Source organism: Procambarus clarkii, chromosome 94 (assembly GCF_040958095.1).
Source record: "Procambarus clarkii isolate CNS0578487 chromosome 94, FALCON_Pclarkii_2.0, whole genome shotgun sequence".
NCBI classification, from domain to species: domain Eukaryota; kingdom Metazoa; phylum Arthropoda; class Malacostraca; order Decapoda; family Cambaridae; genus Procambarus; species Procambarus clarkii.
In genome coordinates this window covers 10,018,815-10,038,414 of record NC_091243.1, presented here as the reverse complement: position 1 = coordinate 10,038,414, position 19,600 = coordinate 10,018,815, and the positions used below count along the sequence as shown (strand labels likewise).

The 19,600-nt window shown below is 43.2% G+C and overlaps 1 protein-coding gene across 3 annotated transcripts in view; it reads right to left on the bottom strand.

Annotated features, from left to right (window-relative positions):
- Positions 1-18,452, bottom strand: part of LOC123747318 (citramalyl-CoA lyase, mitochondrial) — a 28,034-nt gene extending 9,582 nt beyond the window's left edge. Inside the window, exons 1-2 of one of the 3 annotated variants that reach the window (XM_045729434.2) lie at positions 18,254-18,452; positions 115-258 (exon numbers count right to left, since the gene is read on the bottom strand). In XM_045729434.2, the coding sequence (XP_045585390.1) occupies positions 115-258; positions 18,254-18,412 (303 nt within the window). In that variant the 5' untranslated portion in view covers positions 18,413-18,452. Of the gene's footprint in view, positions 1-114; positions 259-1,976; positions 2,360-2,600; positions 2,804-18,253 lie in introns of those variants that run through there. The other 2 variants (XM_045729435.2, XM_045729436.2) reach the window with 2 other exon arrangements.
- Positions 18,453-19,600: the final 1,148 nt, after the last annotated feature.

The following is a 19,600-nucleotide window of genomic DNA, read 5'->3' as shown; positions in this document are numbered from 1 at the left end:
ACAAAAAACTGATATTTTTAATAATATTTAATATTATTGTTTGTATTGGAAGATATTTAATGATAGGTTACCAGGAATACCTCCCTCAATAAGCTATAATATCTAGTTTTTTACCTTTTTGGATAGAGCAACTCCATCTTCACAGTCCATCACAATACAGTCTGCTCGAAGGCTGGGGATTTTGTTCAACTTCCTGTCATCATTGCCAGGAACATAGAGGACAGCTCGTCTTGGGATGTATCGCTTAGACTCTTGGGCCTGTAAAAAGGGAATTACAATTAACTAATGCATTCAGTGTTACTTGGCAACTTAAATCTGAGACATAGATTTAAAAACCATAGAATTTGGTTTTAAATACAGTATACTCAATGGCTTTCCCAAGGCCCCAACTATTTCTTGTAATGTTGCCGTCATCTTTAAACTCGGTTCCATCATCCTAAGCAAATCCACACATTTTTTGGATCAGGCGAGTAAATTCAGAATGGGAAAGTGTGTTCCAACTGGAGATTCACTTAATTGAATTTTGTTGAATCAAGGTTCCACTATAATACAAAAATCAATAGGTCTGTGGTGTCATGTCAAACATGCACTCTTTGTTTTTTTGGAGGCAAGTAAGGTTGCATTTTTGGGCCAACCCTTTTTTGTCATATACAGTACATAAAGCTGAGAATATTACAAACATTACCAAATTTGCAGAAGACACTTAAGATTTATGGTAAGGTAGCAGGTGAAAATTATATAAGAGGCCTTACAAATAACTCCATGAACTCCACAATAGGTTAAAAGACTGGCAAATGCATTTAAATGTAATAAAAATTACAGGATCTTCTATGTATGGAAAACAATACACATCACAACTAGCAAATCAACTAATGTACATTACCGTACAGCAGATTGATGAAGAAAAGTATCTGAGTCAAAATCCATTAATCTATGGCGGATCATGGGAAAATAGAATGGGGGGAGGGTCTGCATCACATTGCCAGATGTGACACCGATAAATCCTATACTATCATACAGTATGAATCATACAGTTATATTATTTTCAATAACATACAGTTAACAGTTGTATTATTTTCAATAACATAACTGTATGATACATACTGTATGCATCATAGTTATGTTATTGAAAATAATAAAAAAAAAACTTTGTATGACACACTTGTTAGTTGCTTATTATTCTAGTGTGAGGTTGGTGAAGTCATACACCTGGCAGTGAGTGTCTGGGGTGGACTGAAGCTTACCAGCTCCTATGGGCGAGCTGCCACTGCCAGCAATCACTGAAAAGTTGCACAACAACTGTGAGCTGCAGTAAAAAATAAAAACCAATCAAACCCTAGGAATAGCCAAACAAACCTTTGACTTCAAGGAAAAGAAGGTAGTTATATAACTGTATAAGTCTCTGATGTGCCCCCACTTGGATTATTGTGTCCAAGCACAGATACCTTGTCTTTAGAAAGACACTTACTTTTGAGAAAATTCAACACCGGGCGATAGAAATCATTCCAGATCGAAGTTAACTCTCATACCAGGAACAGTTCAGGGCTTCGGGGCTAACAATACTGCAAACCAGACATAAAAGGGTTGATCTCATGTAAACTTAAAATACTGAACAATTTGGAGGACATTGATCCAGACCACTTCTTTTAAAAGATCAGATCTACCAAAAATAAGGGGCAACGGTTTCAAGTTCAACAAGCCACAATGTAGGACAGAAAACAGGAGATGCTTTCACCTGTAGGGTTTTGTTAAAAACAAAACCTACCACATGCTCAAATGGACTTTGCCAAAACTTTTGATAAGGTACCACATGGAAAACTGGCAAGGAAAGTACAAGCACACTGAATAAATGGTAAAATACTAGAATGGCTAAAAAAGTGGTTAAAATGGTCTTGCGCTCAGCAAGCCACAATGCAGAACAAAAAACAGGAGATGCTTTTTCATCCATAAAGTTATAAACATTTGGAAGCACCTACCTGCTGAAGCTGTAAATGCCAAAGCACTGCTGATTTCAAAATCCAGCTTGATAAAATCATCAGGACAAAGGGGAAATCTTTAACAAGCTGCTGGCTTCCTATGTTCGTCAAGGTCTCTAAAGATATAGTAGCCCTCAGGTAAATTCTGGTAAATGCTAAAACTGCTGCAGTTTTAAATCCAGCTGGATAAAATCAGGAAAATGGGGTGAACCTTTGACAAGGTGCCAGCTTCCTGTCTTAATCAAGGCCACTAGAGAAATAGTGGCCTTCAAGAAAATTCATCGAAATTCGGTATGGGCATAGTCTCTTGAACAAAACACGCCGGTATAGGGTATACTGGCGTGTCCCCGTGACACAGTGGTAAAGCACTCGCCCAGCTCTGGCTTGGGTTCATATCACAGCCGGAGAGGATTGACTGGGTGCCAATCCATAACTGTAGCCTCTGTTCACCAAGTAGTGAATAAGTACCTGCTTGTTAAACTATTTGGCGGGTCGTACGCCGTGGGGAAAAAATTAGGATTAAGGACCTGCCTGAAACGCTATACGTGCCAGTGGCTTTACAAGAATGTAAAAACTCTTGTATATATAAATATAAAAAAAAATACATGACACTCCTTACATTACCAGACTGTTGGAAGTTGTTGACAAATTGACAACGTCAGCAGCTCTTCTCAGTCGCATATGTTTATTATTCCGTAAAATTGTTAACATCCTCTGAAGGAACATGTTGACACAGTAAATTGCTAACTTAAGAATACCACCGAGGCTGAGGTGGAAGTGTTGACGTCGCTTACAGTGAGGATCCGCACTTGTGAATGACCGGTCAAACTGTACACTGGCGTTTCGCCAGTTTTTTATTATTTGTAATTTTGTAACTAGCTCATCAAGATTGTAACTTGCTTAGCTAAATGAATTGTGGGGTTCAGTCCCTGAGCCCATTATGTGTCTCTGTAACCCTTTCCACTACCGCCCACAAGATGGGTATTGGGTGTATAATAAATGAACTAAACTAAAAACTTGTATTTTATTTATTTTAAAGCTTGTTTATACCTAAGCTTGTTTATTAATAAGCTTAGGTATACACAGCAATGTACTGCTACCCTATTATATATGAAAGATTATACAGTGTAGCTCAAAAACTAGATATAAGTTCATCTAATATCCCCATCTCACAGGATGGTTAGTCATACATACTACCCGAAACGCTATGCATGTTTGTGGCTTAACAAGCATGTAAAAACATCAATGCTATGTACTCTCATAAACCCAATGTACCTTCTTGTAAATATATAACTAAAATAAATTCATGGAATCAGGAGAGAACATGAAATGTAAGGCTGATCTGTTAGCTTCCACTAGCAAAATCTGGGTACAACACAAGGATATCTTCCAATATTTCTGAATATATGAAGTTTTTTATTTATTTATATTTATTTATATATATACAAGAGTTCTCACATTCTTGTACAATCACAAGCACGCATAGCGTTTCGGGCAAGTCCTTAATCCTAATTTTCGCACACATCCCCATGCAGGAAGCAGACCTATTTACTGCTAGGTGAACAGGCGCATCAGGGGTGAAAGAAACTGCCCATTTATTCCCGCATTTCTTGTAAAGTAATTACAGAGCTCAAAGTTCCTCATATCATTTGGTCTGAAATCACTGATAACAGGGCAATCACAGATATAGTTCTCACCTAGTTGTGCTTGAAGGGGTTTAGGTTTGGCTCTTTGGTCCAGCCTCTCAATCATCAATCAACTGGTGTACAGATTCCTGAACCTACTGGGCTCTGTCATAGCTACATTTGAAACTGTGTATGGAGTCAGCCTCCACCACATCACTTCCTAATGCATTCCATTTACTAACTATGACACTGAAAAAGTTCTTTATAACGTTTCTGTGGCTCATTTGGATACTCAGCTTCCACCTGTGTCTCCTTGTGCGTGTACCACCCGTGTTAAATGATCCATCCTTGTCTACCCTGTCAATTCCCCTGAGAATCTTGTATGTGGTGATCATGTCTCCCCGAGCTCTTCTGTCTTCCAGCGACGTGAGGTGCAGTTCCCTCAGTCTTTCTTCGTAACTCATGCCTCTTAGTTCTGGGACTAGCCTAGTGGCATATCTCTAAACGTTTTCCAATTTCGTCTTGTGCTTTACAAGGTACGGACTCCATGCTGGGGCCGCATACTCCAGGATTGGCCTTACATACGTGGTATACAAGGTTCTGAAAGATTCCTTACACAAGTTTCTGAAGGCAGTTCTGATGTTAGTCAGCTTCGCATACGCCGCCGATGTTATTCTTTTGATGTGTGCTTCATGAGACAGGTTTGGCGTGATATCAACTCCTAGATCTTTCTCTCTGTTCGTTTCGTGAAGAACTTTATCTCCCATTCTGTATCCAGTGTCTGGCCTCCTATTTCCTCCCCCTAGTTTCATTACCTTACATTTACTTGGGTTGAACTTTAGTAGCCATTTGTTGGACCATTCATTCAGTTTGTTTAAGTCATCTTGTAGCCTCATGCTATAATATCTTTCTCCGTTTTAGTGTTGGAGAGTACGTCCTAGCTCTTGTTCACATAGCTTACAATTGGGATGTTTATTGGGGGATTCATTACCTGCAGCCACCTGCCATAGATATCGATATCCCAGCCTAATTCTGGCAATTTCAACGTCACACTGTCTGGCGGATGTTTTATGCTGCCCGTACATATAATTCTCAGTTCTAAGGATGTCAAAGCTCTTTATACTCGTGCTTTCCGGCCTTTGAGTGTCAGAAACTGCGTTTCGCCAAAACCTTTTAATTGTTAAACCCGGATTTATTGTTAGAGTTGGCTGAGCAAGCTTATATTTGGATGGATTTGGTTTAGTTAGGTTGGGTTTTAGTTGGGTTGGGTTATATTAAGTTAATGCATGTCATTCATTCATAATTCATAATTAAGTTAATTAAGTCTATTCCTGTCATACCTGTCACCAGACATGTCAGGGCGGATCTCATTGAAACTTTTAAAATACTGAACAATTTGGAGGATGATCTTCAAAAGGTCAGATGTAACACAAGCAAGGAACAACGGTTTCTAGCTCAACAAGCCACAATGTAGGACTGAGAACAGAAGATGCTTTTTCACCCACAGGGTTATTAACCCAGGGAACCGCCTACCCGCCCAAACCGTAAATGCCAAAGCTCTGCTTACGTTTAAAGTACAGCTGGAAAAGTTCAAGGCAAATGAGGGGACCTTCGACAAGCCGCCGACTTCCTGTCCTCGTCGAGGCCACTCGTGTTAGTGGCTCTCAAGTAAGTTATGTCGGGTTAGGTTATATAGGTTTTAAGATCAGCAGGCGACCTGTCTTGGATACAAAGCAACGTATATCTCTTATGAATCATAGAAATAAGGAGCCCTAACACTGTATCGTGTACCCGGTAATCTACTGCTATATAATGCGAATTACGTCACTATAGGCAGCTAGCTGTCACGTGGACTATAGGCAGCTGTCACGTGGACTATAGGCAACTGTCACGTGGACTATAGACAGCTGTCACGTGGACTATAGGCAGCTGTCACGTGGACTATAGGCAGCTGTCACGTGGACTATAGGCAGCTGTTACGTGGACTATAGGCAGCTGTCACGTGGACTATAGGCAGCTGTCACGTGGACTATAGGCAGCTGTCACGTGGAATATAGGCAGCTGTCACGTGGACTATAGGCAGCTGTCACGTGGACTATAGGCAGCTGTCACGTGGACTATAGGCAGCTGTCACGTGGACTATAGGCAGCTGTCACGTGGACTATAGGCAGCTGTCACGTGGACTATAGGCAGCTGTCACGTGGACTATAGGCAGCTGTCACGTGGACTATAGGCAGCTGTCACGTGGACTATAGGCAGCTGTCACGTGGACTATAGGCAGCTGTCACGTGGACTATAGGCAGCTGTCACGTGGACTATAGGCAGCTGTCACGTGGACTATAGGCAGCTGTCACGTGGACTATAGGCAGCTGTCACGTGGACTATAGGCAGCTGTCACGTGAACTATAGGCAGCTGTCACGTGGACTATAGGCAGCTGTCACGTGGACTATAGACAGCTGTCACGTGGACTATAGGCAGCTGTCACGTGGACTATAGGCAGCTGTCACGTGGACTATAGGCAGCTGTCACGTGGACTATAGGCAGCTGTCACGTGGACTATAGGCAGCTGTCACGTGGACTATAGGCAGCTGTCACGTGGACTATAGGCAGCTGTCACGTGGACTATAGGCAGCTGTCACGTGGACTATAGACAGCTGTTACGTGGACTATAGGCAGCTGTCACGTGGACTATAGGCAGCTGTCACGTGGACTATAGACAGCTGTCACGTGGACTATAGACAGCTGTCACGTGGACTATAGGCAGCTGTCACGTGGACTATAGGCAGCTGTCACGTGGACTATAGACAGCTGTCACGTGGACTATAGACAGCTGTCACGTGGACTATAGGCAGCTGTCACGTGGACTATAGGCAGCTGTCACGTGGACTATAGACAGCTGTCACGTGGACTATAGGCAGCTGTCACGTGGACTATAGGCAGCTGTCACGTGGACTATAGGCAGCTGTCACGTGGACTAGACAGCTGTCATGTGGACTAGCAATTTCACTGCATAATACCAAAAACTATAACCAACCTGAAACTTGTTTTCCTCCTTTACTGCCCAGTTGCTTGTTTAAAACATTTAGGATGAGGCTCAATAGATAGTAGCATAGAATTAAATAACATAAGTACACACAGAAATTACAATAAGGTGATATATCAAGTGAACAAATCTACATGGGCAGTGATGAGGGTTCGAACCTACGCACGGGATGTTCCCAGAGGCGCCTTAGTCAACTGTACCACGACATGACACGTCATCTGCCATCAATGGTTGCACACATGTGTCTAACGTTAGTTTTTGGTGATAAAAAACAGAATAGTGACTAAATATATTTTTAATATAACCTGATTGCAGAGATTTAGCACGTGGACGTTGTGAATTGACATACTGTCCAGGAGCCAGATTCACGAAGCAGTTACGCAAGTACTTACGAAAGTGTCCATCTTTCCTCAATCTTTGACGGCTTTGGTTACATTTATTAAAGTTTACAAACATGAAAACTTGCCAATCAACTGTTGTTATTGTTATAAACAGCCTTCTGGTGCTTCGGAGCTCATTAACTGTTTAATAATTGTAAACAAAGTCGCCAAAGATTGAGAAAAGATGGACAGGTTCGTAAGTGCTTGCGTAACTGCTTCGTGAATCTGGCCCCAGTTTTCTATTTTGAGTCCTCTGGGATATTAGGATAGGGGACTGTAGCCATTTGTTGGACCATTCCTTCAGTTTGTCTAGATCATCTTGTAGCCCCCTTGCTATTTTCCTGTCCTAATCCTCCTTATAATGTTCGCGTTATCATCATACATTGAGAGGATGTACATGTGAGTGTATTTATATAACTAACAATAAGAATAAATTAATAAATATATGTATGTTATAGTCAAAACGTAAACATCTGGCAACCTTGGGACACCATCTCTGACCGTTAAAGAACCATTAACTATAAAAGGATTACGGGGATCAACATTACGTTAACTTTATAGAGCGTCCGTAAGCTGACAATTTTGCTGTTGTTGTTTTAGATTTAGCTGCTCAGAACGAAATGTCCATGTAGCATGGGCTTTGGTGAGCCAGTAAACAATTTTGATAGTTTCTTGCCATTACAGACCTAGGGGGTCTGTGGAGAGAAAGGGGTGTGATGTGGAGGGAAGGGAGAGAGGGTGGAGGTAAATCGATAAATGGAGGGCGAGATGAAGTTTGACACGAAAAGGAACGAGTTAAGTGGCGTTCATTGATTTTCATGCTGGATTTCTCGACTAGCGTGGGTCTCCATAACAGAACAAACATTCCAGCAATCAACACATACCGGAAAACACTAACAGACAAACAAATTGACAGACAATTAACAAATCATGAACATCACTTTCCTCACCAATGCCTTCAGAAGACCTAGAAACAAACACAGCCTCTTCAACGCAAAACCTGACTCACCGCCACAACCTATGTGTACATACACTATACTCTTCTTCTCCAAAAAATCTTAGCTTTATTTATTTATATATGCAAGAGTACTCTTGCCACTAGCACGCATAGCGTTTGCCACTAGCTACGCATAGTGCCACCAGAGCCACTAGCACGCATAGCGTTTGCCACTAGCTACGCATAGTGCCACCAGAGCCACTAGCACGCATAGCGTTTGCCACTAGCTACGCATAGTGCCACAGAGCCACTAGCACGCATAGCGTTTGCCACTAGCTACGCATAGTGCCACAAAGCCACTAGCACGCATAGCGTTTCGGCCAAGTCCTTATTCCTAACTTTCCCCGCAAGGGACTTGAAGTACAAGAGGGTAGAAATAGCTGTCAGACCAGGATAGGAACCAAAGAGCCCGCGAAGCGCCCGACAAGTGTCTTACCACTGCGCCTCAGGGACTGCTGACCACGGCATAAACTGGCATGGTAGCTCACCAACTATTCTAACTAACACCGGTATAATCTGCCGTTGGCGTAAAATAACTTTTTACTCGCTCAGTGTACATATTAACAGCTCAGACGCACAGTCCACCAATTAATAAGCTTCATGATGTTCATGATGATTAATAGGCTTCATGATGTTCATGATGATTAATAGGCTTCATGATGTTCATGATGATTAATAGGCTTGATGATGTTCATGATGATTAATAGGCTTGATGATGTTCATGATGATTAATAGGCTTCATGATGTTCATGATGATTAATAGGCTTCATGATGTTCATGATGATTAATAGGCTTGATAATGTACGCGTTGAAACATCCCGTTGTGAGTACTTACCTCTCGTACAACTGACCAGCCGACAAGCAGCTGGGTTAAATCCTGGCACTATCTCTCCTATTTACGTCACTTCCTCTCCTCCACCATTCCCCACTTACCCCCTCGCCCACTGGGTAATCTTTATTATTATATAACTCTAAGAAATACTAAATACACAGTCTACTTCAAAACTATTCTACTATATACTGGCGAAAAATATCTCTACTAGCAATAATATATGCTAAGGGTGTAATACTACACATTAAACTAGTGAGTCGCGTGTCAATACAGCAAGGCTGCAGTGCACCCTTGTAGTAGTGTATGTGTCCCCAAGGTAACTAACCTGCAGTAGACACAACAACGGCACAGGAAGTGACTGACTTATACCAAATTGCAAAAGCTCTCTCCATCCGCTTGGGCTGGACGGTAGAACGACGGTTTTGCTTCATGCAGGTCGGCGTTCAATCCCCGACGAATCTTCATGTTAAGTTTATTGCTCCAAAACAACGTGAACTATTCCCTATATGCATGAGACCCTTACTACAAATGGTAGGTTGTTGATGTTGGGAATTAAGGGCAATAATAGGTGTGACCAATGTGCTTAAATTGAGAATAATATGCATATATATTTTATTTATGTAAGCAGAAAGTTGTTCTTGCAAACTGGATTACAGATCCTCTTAATTAAATTAAAGCTTTATGTGGACCAAGCATTAGGTAACCCATCCTATTCTAACCTAACCTAGCGTTGCCTATTCTAACCTGACCTAACCTAGCGTAACTTAACCTAGCCTAACCTAACCTAGCCTAATACCTAACCTGATCCATGTTTATATTCACACAAGAAAATAAATGTACAAGGAAGCAGATTATAACATACATTTCATTAAGACAGCATCATTATCATGGGTAAAAATGCAATATTGACTTCCTCGTCACCTTGCGAATATCTCCTTCCTCTTCCTAAACAAAAACAAAAAAATATCGGTTTGACGATCCAGGTAATATTCAGTTGGCAATATTTATCTAACATTATACGAAAACTTGACAATTATTTCCTGTGTTCAACTCGAGATTGGCGAGAACAGGTTTTGTGCTTCCTTGACGCAACAAGTACTACTCATCTGACGCAAGATCGCTACTTGCCCTGCATCTGTGACGCAAGATCACTACGTACTGTACAGATGTGCCACGAGATCGCTATGCGTAGCGTGCATATGTGACGCAAGATCACTACATACATGCATATGTGACGCAAGGTCACTACATTCAATGCATATGTGATGCAAAGTCACTATATACCTCTGCGCCTCCCCCATTCACTCCTGCGTCTGCCCCTTCACCCTTGCGTCTCCCCCTTCACTCTTGCGTCTCCCCCTTCACCCTTGCGTCTCCCCCTTCACCCTTGCGTCTCCCCCTTCACCCTTGCGTCTTCCTCTTCATCACTGCGTCTCTGCAACATATTATAACATCGCTATGAAGCTGTCAGCCGATAGACCTTGAATCTTAATAAAAACTGACACGCCCGACTATAATAAATGACATGTGACAACACTGCATAGCGAGCTTCAGCTCCTGGCCCGCGTCTTCCGGTCGCTGGTTGACTATTGCAATGACTCCTGACCCTCTTGCTAAAGCACACAAGACGCTGGGGTCAGCATCTCTCCCTACATTAGTCATGGGGTATTGTGAGGTCCCACAGAGTGTCTGGTCAACAACCTTGGCCCACCTGATCACCTTCGGCAGACACTTGGGCGCTACCCGTCTTCCCATGACGCGGGCAGACACCCTGTGGGTACTGCCCCTATACCCACCACGCCAGCCATGTCGTGCCCAGAACCTCTCTACACATAACCCCAGTTTATATGTGATAAAAGCCAAAGGCATTACACAATCTATTTCAATACTGTTTGTCCGTCTACCCATATATTTGTTTATGGATATCTCTGTCCGCGTATTTTTCTGTTTACCCGCGTGTCTGTGTGCCGATATCCTTGTGAAATTTATTTGAAATTGAAATGTTTATTGAGGTATAAATACACACATACGGATGAGGTAGCTCAAGCTATTCTCACCACGTTTAGTATCCTTGTGCATGTCTGTTCACGTCAATGTGTTTGTCCATCTGCAGGGAAGGAGGCCGAGTGTGGGTAAGGGGAGGAAGGGTTGGTCTGGGGCCGAGTGTGCGTAAGGGGAGGAAGGGTTGGTCTGGGGCCGAGTGTGGGTAAGGGGAGGAAGGGTTGGTCTGGGGCCGAGTGTGGGTAAGGGAAGGAAGGGTTGGTCTGGGGCCGAGTGTGGGTAAGGGGAGGAAGGGTTGGTCTGGGACCGAGTGTGGGTAAGGGGAGGAAGTGATGGTCTGGGGCCGAGTGTGGGTAAGGGGAGGAAGGGTTGGTCTGGGGTGGGGCAGGTTAAGGGAGGGAGGGGGGGGGGCCTGAACCATTCCTTCCCTCACCTTAAAGGGGAGGACGAACCTCAGGAGAAAGTGAGATAACAGTGACTCAGACAGGTCTCCAAGGTCTACATACTTAAACTTGGTCTGTCTGTCTGTGTCTGTGTCTGTCTGTCTGTCTGTCTGTTTGTCTGTCTGTCTGTCTGTCCTCACCTAGGTGAGCTTGCAGGGTCGAGCATCAGCTCGTCAGCCCCGCCTCTCGACCATCATTTGCTCAGGTGTGTGTAACGCCACATTTCAGCACCACATAAAACACAATATTTTATCTCTTCGTGAGGCTAAACTAGGCTAGGTTAAGTTATATTACGCAAGATAAGGTTTGGTTAGGTTAGGTTTGTTTAGTGAGAAGCAATGACGTAGAGAGTTGCATATTTGCCTCAGGTCTTAGACCGTATTCGTATATTGAACCTGATAACACCGTTAAAACGGGGCCAAGAACACGGCTGCCACCCGCAAGGCGCTCATATACTGCTGCATAAACTCTCAACTTAGATTATCTTATCTTAAGCTACGATTACCTGGTACGGTGTATTCACTATGTAGAATTACGGTGGACATACATACGCTGCGGTGGATGTATACGCTCCGAAAAATTAAACAATTAGTCCATTAAGCGAAGCTGAACGAACGTCCAGTATGTAGCGAAAGTGAAGGTGATGAACAAGCACAAGTATAACACTAATATCATACCGAGCCACACAAAAATATAAGCGATGCTCACAGTATAAGGTACAGTTCTAAGACAGTGTACATAGACCGACTAAGGATAGGATCCTTATACAGTATAAACACTGTATAAGGATAGGCTTTAACACAGTATAAAAGGATAGGCTTTAACACAGTAAAAAAGGAATGGCTTTAAAACAGTATAAAAGGATAGGCTTTAACACAGTAAAAAATGATAGGCTTTAACACAGTATAAAAGGATAGGCTTTAACACAGTATAAAAGGAATGGCTTTAAAACAGTATAAAAGGATAGGCTTTAACACAGTATAAAAGGATAGGCTTTAACACAGTATAAAAGGATAGGCTTTAACACAGTATAAAAGGAATGGCTTTAACACAGTATAAAAGGAATGGCTTTAACACAGTGTGAAAGAACCGGTCCTAGCACAGTTTGTAAGAAACGACTCTTGCACTATGCATAAGGACCAGATCTAGCAGAGTGAACAAGGAACACGGAGACACTAGAGGTGGGGCGGTAGTAAGATCAGCTTCACATATCCATGGCTATTGTTTACAGAGATAACCGCTTAATAGAGGGAGAAGAGGGCATTTCTGGCCGTCCAGCAGCACAGGCCAGCCATCACATCACTGCTGATGGTTTGGTCAACAGCAGCAGCAACAGCAACAGGAGAAAGGCAGCAAAGTATGTGTGTGTGTACGTGTACTGGGTCACGTCCGAGTGCACACACAAACACACACACACACACACACACACACACACACACACACACACACACACACACACACACACACACACACACACACACACACACACACACACACACATACATACACACACCGTTCACAGCTGCTGCCATCAGTGATAAGCCCCAGCCACCACACACCTGCCTCTGCCACCTCACACCTGTGTCTACTACCTCACACACCTGCCTCTGCTACCTCACGGAGTTACAGCCCCGCTCCGGTTAAGTTATATTACGCAAGATAAGGTTTGGTTAGGTTAGGTTTGTTTAGTGAGAAGCAATGACGTAGAGAGTTGCATATTTGCCTCAGGTCTTAGACCGTATTCGTATATTGAGCCTGATAGCACCGTTAAAACGGGGCCAAGAACACGGCTGCCACCCGCAAGGCGCTCATATACTGCTGCATAAACTCTCAACTTAGATTATCTTATCTTAAGCTACGATTACCTGGTACGGTGTATTCACTATGTAGAATTACGGTGGACATACATACGCTGCGGTGGATGTATACGCTCCGAAAAATTAAACAATTAGTCCATTAAGCGAAGCTGAACGAACGTCCAGTATGTAGCGAAAGTGAAGGTGATGAACAAGCACAAGTATAACACTAATATCATACCGAGCCACACAAAAATATAAGCGATGCTCACAGTATAAGGTACAGTTCTAAGACAGTGTACATAGACCGACTGAGGATAGGATCCTTATACAGTATAAACACTGTATAAGGATAGGCTTTAACACAGTATAAAAGGATAGGCTTTAACACAGTATAAAAGGAATGGCTTTAACACAGTATAAAAGGATAGGCTTTAACACAGTATAAAATGAATGGCTTTAACACAGTATAAAAGGAATGGCTTTAACACAGTATAAAAGGATAGGCTTTAACACAGTATAAAAGGAATGGCTTTAACACAGTATAAAAGGAATGGCTTTAAAACAGTATAAAAGGATAGGCTTTAACACAGTATAAAAGGAATGGCTTTAACACAGTATAAAAGGAATGGCTTTAACACAGTATAAAAGGATAGGCTTTAACACAGTATAAAAGGATAGGCTTTAACACAGTATAAAAGGAATGGCTTTAACACAGTATAAAAGGAATGGCTTTAACACAGTGTGAAAGAACCGGTCCTAGCACAGTTTGTAAGAAACGACTCTTGCACTATGCATAAGGACCAGATCTAGCAGAGTGAACAAGGAACACGGAGACACTAGAGGTGGGGCGGTAGTAAGATCAGCTTCACATATCCATGGCTATTGTTTACAGAGATAACCGCTTAATAGAGGGAGAAGAGGGCATTTCTGGCCGTCCAGCAGCACAGGCCAGCCATCACATCACTGCTGATGGTTTGGTCAACAGCAGCAGCAACAGCAACAGGAGAAAGGCAGCAAAGTATGTGTGTGTGTACGTGTACTGGGTCACGTCCGAGTGCACACACACACACACACACACACACACACACACACACACACACACACACACACACACACACACACACACACACACACACACACACACACACACACACATACATACACACACCGTTCACAGCTGCTGCCATCAGTGATAAGCCCCAGCCACCACACACCTGCCTCTGCCACCTCACACCTGTGTCTACTACCTCACACACCTGCCTCTGCTACCTCACGGAGTTACAGCCCCGCTCCTGTACCACGTAAGTCCACTACGGGCTCACCGCTTACTGACCAATCAAGAAGTAAACATTCCTTCTGAAAAATGCTCAGGACTAAAATGATTGATAAAGATCAAGCCACCCAACAGGTGGTACGGGCATGAATAGCCCGTAAAGGACAAAGTAAACTCTAGGTGTATATATACACCGAGAAGCGGGGGGGGGAGTTTACACCTGTGCTTCCTTCCTTCTTCTAGTGTTGCAACAGTCTACATAGACTTATATTGCACACTTTAAGGCCGAGAGAAATTGAGAAAAATTTCTCTGGTATTACCTTCATGATGCCTTTTGTTTGTTGATGCTGTGATTATTGGTATTATCATCATGTTCACTATCAGCATTACTTTTATCATCGTATGACTCCTAATGTTTACACGCGGCAGCTGGATCATCAGGCAAGGAACACGTCACTAACTCGGTCAGCCCCCGTCACAAGCCAGCTTATGACCCAGCTCACGAGCCCCGTCACAAGCCAGCATACCATCCAGCTCTCACCATCCATACACAGTTTCAAATGTTGATATGACTGAGCCCAGTAGGCTCAGGAATCTGTACACCAGTTGATTGACAGTTGAGAGGCGGGACCAAAGAGCCAAAGCTCAACCCCCGCAAGCACAATTAGGTGAGCACACGCCAGCTCCCAAGCCAGATCACGAGCAAACGCTCAAACACAACATAAATCCTTCCTACACGTCAGGTACCCTGGACACACCAGTGTCATGTGTTATATTGGACAAATATGTCAATAATAGTCTTAATCCCGGAGAAGTGTATACAACTCTCTTTATAAAGACCGACCACAGGTCTGACCTTGTCTTCTAAAACTCTTCCCTGCAAGGAACCGCTCCTTGGAAGAAGCAGAAGCCCAAACAAATGTATAGATAAGGTTCTTTACAAGATTAAAGCTTATTACTTGAGGTTATCTTGAGATGATTTCGGGGCTTTAGTGTCCCCGCGGCCCGGTCCTCGACCAGGCCTCCACCCCCAGGAAGCAGCCCGTGACAGCTGACTAACTCCCAGGTACCTATTTACTGCTAGGTAACAGGGGCATTCAGGGTGAAAGAAACTTTGCCCATTTGTTTCTGCCTCGTGCGGGAATCGAACCCGCGCCACAGAATTACAAGTCCTGCACGCTATCCACCAGGCTACGAGGCCCCTAACACAGCTTGGGAAAACAATTATGAATAAAAAGTCCTTCGATAAAACAGTCTATGACGAAATATTTAACGTAAAATAATAGGCTACGAAGTGTAGATAATATTATGATGCTCATCAAGTAAGAGCAGAACGCAGGTATCATATTATTAAATGATATTAATAAATGATATTGATATTAATAATAAAATAGGCCGAGTATTATACACTGCAGGCAAGAGTTTTCCCCCCCAAGATCAATACATTCGAGATTGCGTGATGTAGACCCCGTGCCACTCAAGTTGTGATCCTCTTAGAAAGCCCGTCACTGGCATCGTATATATGTCAGCTTGCAGATGAATACTATCATAAAAGTTTATTGAGGCAAACTTTTACGACGTTCGACTTTCCTTTACGTGATAAACCACAAGTTTTGTTTATGATGTATGAAACGTGAAGATGATTGTAACAATCATGCTGAACTTCCTGTTTGTTTGATGGTTATGGCTCGTACGCAGACCTCCCGCTCATCCGGATTCTTTGCTTGATCCGGGAGTCAAGGTACCGTTATGACGCTTCAGGAATCAACCAACAGACTGCTTGGCTAGTTGTGGCTAACACTGGCGCTCTGAAGATCAAACACAATGATAACAGACTGTAGCATCACTGTACAGTACAGTGACTTTTAGGAGTCACTGTACAAAGGAAGGCTTTCAATAAACGGAAAATCTGTTGTCCCTCATACACACACGGCAAACGAACATATCCAAATGTGACCTCGAAGAACTAAACAGCTTAGTGGGTGCTGTGGTAGTGTGGCGACACTCTGGTGGGGCTTAAGTTGCTGGCTTGATTAATTCATCACAGCTCTCGTAGATCTGGAAATTTGCTTGGTTAATCCACCGCAGTTGAGAGGCGGGACCAAAGAGCCAAAGCTCAATTCCTGCAAGCACAACTAGGTGAGTACAGCTCTCGTGGGGTCTGGTTACAGATGAAGAAATGTATAGATTGTTCTCCAATGTCTTAGTCATGGTTTCAAATATCTATAATTTAACATGGTACGTAGACAAACAAAACTTATCATATGCACATTTTCAACTATACGAGTGGTAATCAGTATCTCTACGAATATTATATTCTTTTTGTATTTCAATTTATATGGGTTTATTGTTTTACACTTGAATTTCTTACAATAGTTCTTATGTGTTCCTATTGCAAAACGTGACTGTCTGCGCTGTCTGCAGATGAATTCCAACTCGCGAACGATCTAGTGGATTCCAAGAACGTAAACACTACTTTCCTTCCTCCACGTCATCAGTCGCACGAGGGTGTGAGTCGGTCAGTCGCCGGCGGCTGGAGGTACGCAGTTCACAAGTGCGCCGTGAATATGGTCTCAGACGAACGGTATCAGAGTAATCTTTTTGTGCTGTATAGTACGTGCATGGAGGAATGCTGTTTGCCTTGACTGGTATGCGCCAGGCAAGAAGCAATATAAATTTCAAATCAGAGGCATTTCTGATTTCAAATTAAGTACTTCAAATTTGACCACATTCCAAATGCGCAGAGAAAGAATAAAAGTGAAGTATCAGACAGTCACCACTGCAAGACCTGTTCCACCAAAACAAAAAAATGTGCCCTATGCGGGTAGCAACACACTACAGTGCCTCTCTTCTGCTCCAGGAGAAGGGGAATAAATTACGAAAATAAAAGAAAAGTCAACCTGAACCGCAACCACCTAATTGCCAGTCCCTGCTAACTTCGACCTGTGCCCGGGTCTACCCACACAAGCTGCACACACCCAGTGACAACAAACTACTGAATGGACAGGCAACAATCGCCAGCCACCGAAGTCTGACCCTCCAAGGCCATTGGCACCAGTCCCCAATACCAACATACACGTCCAGGTGATCTTAGCATACGCCAACAGGGTCGCCAAACAAGACCATATAACCTATTCCTTAGGATAGTGAACGATTTATTAGTTGCCAGCAACATCGCACCTATACTCCTGCCTGCCAGATGGGGTCCTAAAGGATGCAACCACCCAGACAGAAACACCACAGACGACGACGAAAACCGTAGCCTCCCAGATAAAACTAACAGCTCCGACAGTGATGGCAGGGACACCACAAAAACAAACAATTATTCAAGATACAGCCGACCTCTCCACATCGTCCGACGACGAATCAATTGACGTCCAGAATGTATCTGACACCTTCACAAAATCTACATTATAAGATCATGTTCCCTCATCGCAGGAACCAGTCTCTGCCCCAACAGACCTAGACGCACTGGTAGATGCAATGAACAAGACAATTCCAGGCACCCCTGAGGGCAGACGTGCTGCCTCCATCTGCTACACTGAATGCTACCAGCAAGGACAATATTCTTTAAGGACAGATAGATCTTTAGATAACTCTAGTCCAGAGGAACTCCGAGACATTTTCGACGTTAAAATACTTCATATAGATCTCATAGATAAAAGATTCTACGAACTCTACCCAGAATCCGATGATACCTCCAAGAGCAGGACAAGAAATAAGGCAAAGAAGACGAAGAAAATAGACAAGTAGAACCAGCAGCGATTGTAGAATGACGACAGAAAAACAAGAAGACAGAAGACACTACAAGAATGGTGAGTGAACTTTACACTGCCCCTACAAGACCACGCCTGAGCGCCCAGCATGTCGGGATGTTTCTCACCACAAGTCCTCGAGTCTGCAGCTGGGTCAAGCCCTGGCACTTTCTCCACAACATCGAAGCTTCCTCTCCAAGACTATACTTCAGCTGTACACATTTCCCGCTCGAACCATGGGTATGTTGTCCTCTATGTATGTCATGACATCTCGTCCTTTGAAACATCAGACAGAACGTGTGTTGATAGTGCTGTCCACAGTGAGTTACAACCAATACTCAAACATATCAATGCACTTTTCAGGGAGCGCTTTATCACTACTGTGCTTTCTGACACAACCTTCACCTTTGTAGAGTGGAGAGTGCGTCGTCTGCAGCAACAGTGACTGCCTGCCACTTGCAGCCACTCCTTCACTATCTCTCTACTATCATAACGCGTAATATTACAACTGGCTTCGTTCTCGATTCATAATCAGGGATCCCGGCTTCGATTCCTGGGTGGGAGAGGTATGGTTGGACAAGTCTCCCATCATGTAATGTCTCCGTTCACCAGACAATAAATAGATACCCGGGAGCCAGGCAACTATTGTGAGGGTGCATCTTGAGGAAGGTCAGTACCTTAACCTTGGGAAGACCTCGATACAAGTATATATATATATATATATATATATATATATATATATATATATATATATATATATATATATATATGAAATGCATTAAGTTAACATGCTTGTGAGTACTGGTACTCCTAGACCTTTGTGGCTTACCATGTCTCCAGTATATGAAGTTCTTCTAAATTTAGTTCAAATTTAGTTCTAGACTAGTAAGAAGCGCTCCAGGTTGGTGTATAAATGAGCGTGGAGCATAAATGGGGCCGGGGAATAAATGAAGGTGGTCATAAATGGAGGCGGGGTATAAACAAACTAGACTTCACTCTTCTATAGTCACTCATAGGCTTGTCACTTGTCACTTATCAATGGTCTCTAGTCATTCATAGGTAGTCGCTGAGAGATAATCAGTGATTTGTAGTCACTGATATACAGTGATAGGTTGTCAGTGATATGCAAGCACTGAGAGACGTGCACAGTGCTTATCTGGAAGACAAAAGAGCTCGGGAAGACATGATCACCACATACAAAATTCTCACGGTTATTGACAGGGTAGACAAGGAGGGATTATTTAACACGGGTGGTACAGGCACAAGGGGACGCAGGTGGAAGGTGAGTACCCAAATGAGCCACAGGGGCGTTAGAAAGAACTTTTTTCAGTGTCAGAGTAGATACTAAATGGAATGCACTAGGAAGTGATGTGGTGGAGGCTGACTCCATACACAGTTTCATATATAGATATGATAGAGCTCGAGAAGTTCGGGAATCTGTACACCAGTAGATTGACGGTTAGGAGGCGGGACCA